Source organism: Heloderma suspectum, chromosome 2 (genome assembly GCF_057233095.1).
Source record: "Heloderma suspectum isolate Gila_16-S chromosome 2, 16-S_ref, whole genome shotgun sequence".
NCBI classification, from domain to species: domain Eukaryota; kingdom Metazoa; phylum Chordata; class Lepidosauria; order Squamata; family Helodermatidae; genus Heloderma; species Heloderma suspectum.
In genome coordinates, this window is record NC_139459.1 from 374,086,639 (window position 1) to 374,096,555 (window position 9,917).

The 9,917-nt window shown below is 45.7% G+C and overlaps 1 protein-coding gene across 2 annotated transcripts; it reads left to right on the plus strand.

The window, feature by feature from the left end:
• Positions 1-216: 216 nt before the first annotated feature.
• On the plus strand, positions 217-9,516 carry LOC146356168 (uncharacterized). Of its 2 annotated transcripts, XM_084831495.1 has the most exons (6): positions 217-734; positions 2,826-3,336; positions 3,494-3,620; positions 3,885-3,967; positions 4,294-4,420; positions 6,938-9,516. In XM_084831495.1, exons 2-6 carry the CDS (start codon positions 2,923-2,925, stop codon positions 8,335-8,337), a joined length of 2,151 nt encoding a protein of 716 aa, XP_084687621.1. In that variant the 5' UTR covers positions 217-734; positions 2,826-2,922; the 3' UTR covers positions 8,338-9,516. The 2 variants fall into 2 exon arrangements, with proteins under 2 accessions (XP_084687621.1, XP_084687622.1); XM_084831496.1 differs by lacking the exons at positions 217-734; positions 3,494-3,620; positions 3,885-3,967 and having other exon boundaries at positions 2,875-3,336.
• The last annotated feature ends 401 nt before the right edge of the window (positions 9,517-9,917 follow it).

A 9,917-nucleotide genomic window follows, 5' to 3' on the forward strand; every position in this document is an offset into this window, starting at 1 on the left:
TTTTGCCCAACCGTGCACCACTTTAGACTTGTCTACGTTGAACGGCATATGCCATTGTATTGCCCATTCTCCCAACGTTAACTGAAGGGGGGGGGCGTGTTAACCCCACCCCACCCCACCAAGAAGACAGACAATCTGCAAAAACGGTTAGGGCGCAATCTTATGCACGTTTCGACAGAGAAAAAGCCTACACCTCCCAGCATGCCCCAGCTTGCCAGGGATGCTGGGAGTTGTAGGACATTGTTCTGTCCAAACTCGCATAGGATGGTTGCCTGGCCCTCCGGAATACTCTCCCTGCCCTTGGAAGGAAAGCATGCGCCGGTGACTGCGAGTTTTTGGTGCACGCCAAGGCAGTTTCCACTTAAACTTGCGTGCTGGGCGTCGCGGTCCTTTTCTCTGTCTGAACACGCATAGGACGGCGCCCTAAAAGTTTTAAACTGTTTCAGACGGAGCCGCCCTTCCGATCTGGAGCTGCGCGCGTTCCCGTGGCTCCTGCTTCGAGAGGCGGAGAGAGGCGCTCCTGCGGCTGGCTTGACTTTCTAAGGGTTAAATGGACTGAACGGGATTCCTAGAAGGGAAGGGAATTGGGGGGGGGGTCGTGGTTCCCGCCCCCCACTGCAAACGCCCCTCCCTCGGAAAGCCCTCCCTTGGCTGCTTCGCCCCCGCAAGGGGAAAGCGGCGTGTCTCCTGTCCGGAGCAGCTCCGGCGCATCGGGGCCGCCCTTCGGGGGCCAGGTGAGTCTCCTCCAACCCCACGTGGGCATTTGGGTGGGTCGGGGGAGCCCCAGGGCTGCGGGGGGGGGGTCCGTGGGACAGTCCAGAGGGGATGTGAGGACCCCCGGGGATGGGGGGTGGGGGAAACCTACTCAGACTCAAACCGCAGCCAGCCAATGGAGAGAAAAGAAAGGTGTGTGAGGGTCATGAAAGAGAAAAGCTGGGGGGCCATTAATATATTTGGAAGATTTGGGGGCTGACGAGAGCAAGTGGGAGGGAGGAAGGGCTGAGAAGACAGCGCCCCCCCCCACTTGTTTCTCCCCCCCAGAAGATGGCTGTGTAGCTTCTCAAAGCTATTGGCCCCCTCCAGGGGGGTTGGGCTACAACTCCCACCATCCACAGGCAGCAGGATTACAAGTGCCACCATCCCCAGGCAGAAGGTGGCTGGTGTAGCTCCTCAAAACTGTCGGCCCCCTCCATGGGGGTTGGACTACAACTCTCATCATCCCCAGCCAGCATGGCTGCTGGAGGACACCAGATTGGGGAAGCCCGTGCTACAGAATAATACATATTCTGCACATCTTCCATTGGGTTTCTTTCTTTCCTGGGCCCTGTTTCCACCAGTGACTTACTCATGAGCCGGCTGCATGTGGAGGTCGTTAGGGATACATGACCTTGTGGCCATCCAGCAGCCACCCTGGAGCTTATTGCTGAAAAACTGGATTTCCTGAGACCGCTTATAGTCCAATCCTTTTCCTCAAGTCGGGTTCTCTCGGTATAATTGCTGTGTGCCCCAAGCCCTCATTGACCTCAGGTATGCTAGCCCTCCCCAGGCGTGATCCTGGTCAAGGGGTGTTCCTTGCGTGTTTCCCCGTCCTGCACAAACTAGTTAGTGTCTCCTCAGAAGTAACTCCCATTGTGCTGAATGTGGCTGGCCCTCTGAATGCCCACAGAACTTACAGAGAACCCCCTCAATTAACCTGGCACAGTTTAAAGCCAAATTTCCTAAGGGCGCTGATCTCAAGTTAATTGCCTTAGGAAGAAACTGCTTTGACCTGTTGTTATAGAGATCTTGCGGGTTAAAATGGGGGCTGGTTTCCGTCTTTGTGTTCTCCCCCCCCCCGCCCTCTTTCCCAGCACAAGCATATGTGTGTCTACTCAGAAGTAACTCCCATTGTGCTCAATGAGGCTTGCTCCTGAAATGCAGGTGCATCTGGACTTTCAGGGAAAAGGAGAAAAGCGGGGGAGAGAGGGGGGAAGCCTCTCTTATTGGTTGAGCAGCCCCTGCCAGTCAGATGACATTCACTTCAACCCCCACCAGGAAATATGTTATGTGAAGTGATTTTTACTGGTCCGGTGCACTCCCTCGTGGAGCCCTGCATGGACCAAATTGCAGCAAAGCTGATTCCTTTTTAAAAATCCGGTACTCCTCCATTAGCTTCTCCTTCCATTGTCGTGGAAACTCGGCCCTGCTCTCTGCAATGCCAGGAGCAGTTTTATAAAGTATGAAATGTTGAAAGACATGGAATAGAAGCGATTCACCAATTAAACCCCCTGTATTTTGATTAGAATTGGTGTCCTCTCCATATATCACCCTTTGTCGACTCATGGGGCAGGGGAAGGGGGAGAATGAGTTTATTCACAGAGGACAGAAAAGTGTTAAAAAGCAGGAGAAAGGAAATATAAAACTGCGATGTCAAAATGTATGTGGGGAGAGGGGTGGGATGGGGGGAACAGGATGTGGCCCCATATGAACACTGGGTCTGCTCCAGCATGGCAGCTGTTATCTGTGAGAGGACTTGGAGAGAGGGGAGAGGGCAAAGAAGGGGTGGAGGTTCAGAGGTAGACTAAGGGAGGGAGTGTTTGTGGAGAGGGAGTTGTTGACAGAAGAGTGGGTGGGAGGCTGCTTCAGACCCACAACCAGTTTGAGGGGTTTGGTGCATGTGGCCCTCAAGTGAAGGAGCTTGCCCCAGTCTCTTTGGGCCTTGGTGTTCACCAGCCTTTCCTTCTGGGAGATGACCTGGGTTCTAGCTGGAGTCATCCCTGGAAAAATAATCTCCCTGCCCTCAGAGTGTAATAATTAACTCAAAGAACAATGTTTTGGCTTTGCAGGACTTGGTAGCATCTCCAACTGGCATTGAGACAGAAAGTCCCAGAAGGAGGAGTACTTTTGGTCTCATCAGAGGCTTCCTTGGAGCAGAGATCTGAGATGGAAGAGAAGGACTCAGCTGGTCCTGGAGTAGGAAGAAGGCCTTGTACCACCACAACTGGAAGCAGTGGGGAATTCTGGGAAAGACCGGTGCAGAGAATCCTGGGAGAAGAGATGCCATGCCCAGATGGACAGAGCCAGCATTTCCGGCAATTCTGCTACCAGGAGGCCAAGGGCCCCCGAGAGATTTGCAGCCGACTCCATGATCTCTGCCATCAGTGGTTGAAACCAGAGAGGAACACCAAAAGCCAGATGCTGGACCTGGTGATCCTGGAGCAGTTTCTGACCATCCTGCCCCCAGAGATAGAGAGCTGGGTGAGAGAATGTGGAGCGGAGACCAGTTCCCAGGCGGTGGCCCTGGCAGAAGGTGTCCTCCTGAGCCAGGCAGAGGATAAGAAGCAGGCAGAGCAGCAGGTGAGAGCCTTTCTTCTTGATAACTCCCAAGGGTGAAGAATGTGAGGGAGGATATACGAAAATGTTCTACTAATTGTCCAAGGCCACTGCTTCTAGTGTCATTTCTTTTCTAATCCTGCTCCCCACTGCTTGTCCTGGATCCTCATTGCTGTTTCAGGAGCAGGACCTGTTTGCAGAATTGGGCACTGATTTCGCTGAGGGAGAGAAGGCTCCATCTGGCAGCAGACAGAGTCCGGTGCAAAGGAGGATCATGCAGGAGGTTGGCAAAGGAGCCACCATGCAGGGTGAGGATTAATGGGGCATATTTCAGCTCAGTTCCTCTAAATATTTTGGGTGTGTTTAACTATCAGCACTTGAAGACATGGAAACCAGTATTGTGATTTCTGGTCAAGGACCCAAATGGAGAGAGATGTGATTTCACACAACTGAAATTTTAAAAATGGATATAAACAACAGAGGTTCAATGCCCTTGTGTACTTAGACATGCATCATTTAATCTCCGAGACAAACAATTGCTGCTGGTTTCCCACCCCCTTTGTCTCCCACAGGTGAAAGGAGGATGCCGGCAATACATATCCAGCCATCTCTTCTTTGCTGTAGAGGGGAAACAGCTACCCTGGACCCATATCAGGTAGCGGGAAGAATTACTGGGGAGACATGCAGGAGCAGCAACCTCTGTGCCCCGCTCACCTCCCTGGGCCTGACCTCGTCTCGTCTCCCTCCTTCTCTTTGCTTCTGCCAAACCTGCCCACTTGGAAGGCTGTGAGTGCCTCTTGTGAAGGTTTAGATCACGTTTTCCACATCTTTTGGGGCCCAAGGGCACAAAGAAAGAGTAAAGGGCATTTTTAGATGCTGAGAATAATCACCCTTCACCTCACCTGAATTAGTGTTTAGGGTTTTGCTCATCTGTAATATTCATGGAATCTCTGAGGAGGGCATGTTTCCCTTTCCTTTCAGGGTCTGGTGGCCTTTGAGGAGGTGGCTGTGTCTTTCACGGAGGAGGAGTGGGCTCTGCTGGATCCTGACCAGAGAGCTCTGCATCGGGAAGTCATGGAGGAGAATTCTGGGATTGTGGCCTTTCTTGGTAAGGCTCCGTCTTTCACTGGTTGGTAATAATATATTGTTTACAACTGTAGCAATCTAATCTTAGCGTTTTTGCACCTTACATATATGACAACATGTCACAGCTCCATCTTCCAGTCTAACAAGATGTATCTATTTTTATTAACTAATGGCACAATCCTATGTATGTTTAGACAGAAAAAACTCCTACAACTGTGAGTTTTTTCTGTCAAAACGTGAATAGGATCAACCCTAAAACAGTAGTATTCCACTTTTCCATATTGAAAAATATATATCCACAAGTGGTCTAAAAATGGTTGGACCTTGATACTAACTGTTAAATCCCCAACATCTGCAAGAGAAGACTTTAATAACCAGCATTAAATTGTCAGCATCAGTCCTTAGAGCCTCAGGAAATGTTCAGAGTCAGCAGAAATACAGATACAGACTGGAGCCATCATAGAATCTCAGGGCCCTGATGGAACAGCCCTGCCTTAGCCTACTGCCTACGAGACAAGAGAGGAGCATGGGGGAGGTGTGCGTCCCTTGGCAGAGAGTGATAATAGAACTGGGACCACTGTTGAGAAGGCTCTGCAGGGCAGATAGAGGATTTACCTTTATTCCCTGTTTTTTAATTTGCTCTGGTGATGATCCTGGAGAGTGATAATTAAGCCAGAAACACCATAAAATATTATTATTCTTATTTATTACTTTTATTATTTAGTCTTATGTCTATACCACCCCATAGCCAAAACTCTCTGGGCAGTTTACAAAGATTAAAACCATTTAAAAATTCACCATACAATGTTTATATAACCGTTTACATAAGCAAAAGAGCAGACAATACAGAGGCGACATCTGTATCTAAAACCACTCTGAGCAAAAATAGAATTAGTTTTAAAATGTATTGAAATAATAGACAAGGTGGTGAAAAGTTAAAGGTATTTGTCAAGAACACTGAAGATATGGGACAAAATTAACAATAAATTGCATTAAAATAATACTAATAAGAATAAATGAAATGAACCTGTTACAATCTGACTATCATATAGGAAATGATAAAAGAATAAGATATAAAAGTGATTGCATTAACTACTTAAGACATACTACTTGGCAAATGGAGTGTAAGAGAAAGCATGTCGAATATTAAGCTGTGTCTAGCACCCTCTTCAACCACAGCTAACTGAAGGTGCAATCCTATGCATGTCCAGACAGAAAAGGCTCCTACAAGTCCCAGCATTTCCCAGCCCGTATTGCTGTCTGGGGGATGCTGGGAGCTGTAGGACTTATTTCTGCCTAAATGTGCATAGGATGTGTACCCACAGAATAATATATATTTGCAGCTAAACTTCTTCCCTGGTAGCAAGTAAAGAAATTTACCTTACCAGTCTCCATCCATCTGTCTTTGAACTTCTGACTGGAACAGGGAACATGAGAAGCCTTTAGCTTGTAAACACTGAAGTTAAAAATAAAATGAAAATGATTCTGTGGTGAAACAGTGTATCAGTGAAACAGAGGATAGGGCCAATGCTGGCCCACAGGAATTCAGCAGTAAAAGACGGTTAAGCGAGCATTAATATAGCACCTAGACAGTGTCTGAGGGGGCATAGGATTGTTCGGAGCCCACCCTCTGAGGCTGGAGACAGTGCTCTGACCTTAGGAGGGAGAGTCGAAGATCCGACTTCCCTCCCCCTCGCTGCCCATGTAGAAAGAACCGCACCGGCTGCCCTTTGCGATCAGGACCTGAATTCAGAGAGGAGGGAAATGGGGCGTTTCGGGGGAGGGACGGGAAGAGACTGGAGAGGCCAGGATAGGAGCTATCCTGAACCTTTGCCAGCCTCCTTCCCTCTGCTCTGAAAAGCCTTCACTAGATGGGAAAAAAAAGCTCATCCAGAGAAAAATGCAGGACAGGAGGACAGGCAGGCAAAGATTACCTCCATCGCTCCTCCCGCCCAGCATAAAATGATCCTAATCCTCCATGTTCAAGGGCTTGCAATCAATGGGGCCTGAATCAATAGGATTGCGCCCTAAATGAAGTCAGAAGAAATGTCTCTGTCAGAACCTTAAATCCTTGACAGGGCTATGAAAAAGGGGGAAAAAACCCCAACTGATTATAAAGAACCAGGGCATAGGAGTAGAAGGAAAAACCTGCTCTTGCTCTTAAAATCAAGAGACAAAATAATATTGGTGACTACTTTCAAAACAAAGGACTGGGGACTAGAAACCAGATCTCCTGAGTCCCAGTTTAACACTCTAACCACTGCACCACACTGGTTCTTATTAAGCTTCATGTCTGAACCTATGAATCTGTGAGCATCATGTCTGAGTAAAAGCCAAATTCACATTTTCATGGTGCAAATCCGTTGTTCCATATCACTCCTGCTGTCAGTTAATGCCAGTCAAGAGAGGCTGAAAATACATGGTAAGATCTCCCTCCCATTCAGTTCTGCTCGGTCCTTCCTTTATGACAACTGTTCATTGAGGACGTTCAGTGATTGATGCTCTGTTTCTAAATCTTACCGGCTTCCTGTCTTCATAGCAGGAGGTGATGAATTGGAAGCTGAGATTGAGGGAAACCCATCTGAGGAGCCACCAGAAAGAGACGAATGTAAACAGATGGAACAGGAGAGAATAAAAACTGGAACAAATCAAATGATGAGGAATAAATCCTCGACTTTTCAGGGCAGTGACTATTATGACACAGTCCAAGAAAAAACAGATGAAAGAAAGGAAACAAGTCAATGCTCTGTGTGTAAGACAAGCTTTGATTCTCAATCCAGGCTTAAAGGTCCTTGTAAAATCCACACAGCAGACAAATCATTTAAATGCTTGGACGGTGGAAAGAGATTCATTATTAGAACAAGCCTCACTTCTCATCAAAGAACTCCCATAGGTGAGAAACGATATAAATGTACAGACTGTGGAAGGAGCTTCAGTTTGAGGACAAGCCTCGGTAGACATCAAAGAACCCACAAAGGGGAGAAACCATATAAATGCTTCGAGTGTGGAAAGTGCTTTAGTAGACGCACACACCTCACTGCTCATCAAAGAATTCACATAGGAGAGAAACCATATAAATGTGAAGACTGTGGAAAGTTCTTCAGTCAGAATGCACACCTCACTTCTCATCAAAAAGTTCACACAGGAGAGAAACCATATAAATGTTCTGAGTGTGGGAAGAGCTTTAATAGAAGCACAGAGCTCACTTCTCATAAAAAAATGCACACAGGAGAGAAACCATTTAGATGTGGAGAGTGTGGGAAAATCTTCAGTGCAAATAGAAACCTCAACAGACATCAAAGAACTCACACAGGGGAGAAACCATATAAATGCTTGACGTGTGGAAAGTCCTTCATTAGAAGCACACACCTCACTTCTCATCAAAGAATTCACACAGGAGAGAAACCATATAAATGTGAAGACTGTGGAAAGTGCTTCAGTCAGAGCACACACCTCGCTTCTCATAAAAAAATTCATACAGGGGAGAAACCATATAAATGTTCTGAGTGTGAAAAGAGCTTCAGTAGAAGCACAGAGCTCACTTCTCATCAAAGAATTCACACAGGGGAGAAACCCTATAAATGTCTGGTGTGTGGAAAACACTTCTGTCATAATTCAAATTTTAAAACACATCTGAGAATTCACACAGGAGAGAAGCCATATAAATGTTCTGAGTGTGGAAAGAGTTTCTGTGTGAGCAAAAGCCTCACTTATCATCAAAGAATTCACACAGGAGAGAAACGATATAAATGCTTGCAATGCGGGAAGAGCTTTAGTGTGAGCACAACGCTCACTTGTCATCAAAGAATTCACACAGGGGAGAAACCATATAAATGTGCAGAGTGTGGAAAGAGCTTCAGTTCGAGCAGCCACCTCAGAAGACACCAAAGAACTCAGGGGAGAAACCATATAAATACTTGGAGTGTAGAAAACGTGTAAGTGTAACCACAAGCCTTTGTCGAAGTCAAGGAACTTATATAAGGGAGAAACGATATAAATGATACCAATGTCGAAGTTTCCATATGAGTATAAACCCGATTTCCCATGAAATAATTCATATGGGATAAACCATATAATTGCCTGGAATGTGTGAAGAGTTTCAGTCAGAAGATCAATCTCACTTCTCACCAAATAACTCACACGGGGGAGAGGCCAGCGAAGTGCTTCAGGTACGGAGTGAGATTCAGTCAGAATACATCCCACATTTCACATTGGGGAAACCCACTTGGAAGAATGAATTTAAAGAATCGACTACACCCATACAAACCTTCCCTTCCATAAGATTGGCCTTGGAACAGTGTTGAACTGCTTTCCATGATAAATTTGCTTAGCCCCCCCAACCCCTATGAAATGTTTTAAAGAAGTTTTAAGAACCTGTCTTTCCACATTGCTTTTATCTTATTAATTTGAAGTTGGCCCAGCTTTTTAAGTAATATTTTTCTTGAAAAGACAAAACAATATAAATGTGATATCAACAAGTGAGCAACCAAAGTTCAAACACAAAATCTTAGAATCTTACAAATAGATAATTAAGAGAGAAATACACATGTTGCTGAATTCCATTATGATCCTTTTTATTTCAAAAGTTTATGAAGGACCATTTTCTATGAATTTGTGGATTTTGCTGTCTCCTTAGGAAATATGTAAGTTCAATTGATAAAGCTGCTCCCTAGATTTTTCTTAACAATGCAAGACCCCTGTGGAGTTTGAGAAAAGCTCCATTACGAGGCAATGCCAATTTTTGCTATATTCAATAGAATCACTATTAATTTCCTTTCTTCTAGCTCAGTTTATTCCTTTAAACATCGCAAGAGAAGTCTTTTGTGGTCTGGAATAAGACGATATGCTTCTAAGATAATACTTCCTTCCAAAATTGTTTAATATTCAGGTAATCCTTTAAAAAATACATAAATCATCTTCCTGTGAGACTTGAAATTTCCAGCATTCTTTTAGATGATTAGAGTGGATTGTTTTAAATCTGTGTGGTACTGTAAGGTCCTACTGATAATTTTGGGGGGAAATAATCTTACGTTTGCACTAATTACATTACTCAAAATATCATTAAATATCCAATATATACATGGATTGTTATAAAATTGTGCGTGCTTTTTACTATTTTATTGTTGGTTTTAGGTGGTGTTGTTGAATTGTGTTTATTGTTACTGATTTTGTATATCTTTGTATTTATGATGATTTTACTGAGTAAGGTACCAGTCCTATGGCCCCCATACAGTGTCTGCGGGAAACAGGATATTTCAGATTCCTGGATCCAACGCCAGAAATGGCGCTCCGACCTCGAGCTACAAGCTCCCCTCCCTGCCCTGCATCTGATGCAGAGCGAATTGCTCCAATTTCCTCTTCGGCGTAAAGGGGGCGTGCTGGTGGGTAGGGAGGGGAGGAGATTGGGGACACGGGAATACGAGCTGAACAAAATGCCATACACGGTCCCCAGCTGCAAAAGGAATAGCAATATTCAGAACCCCTGCTTGCTTCATCAAATAGGAGTCTAGGAGGCTGTG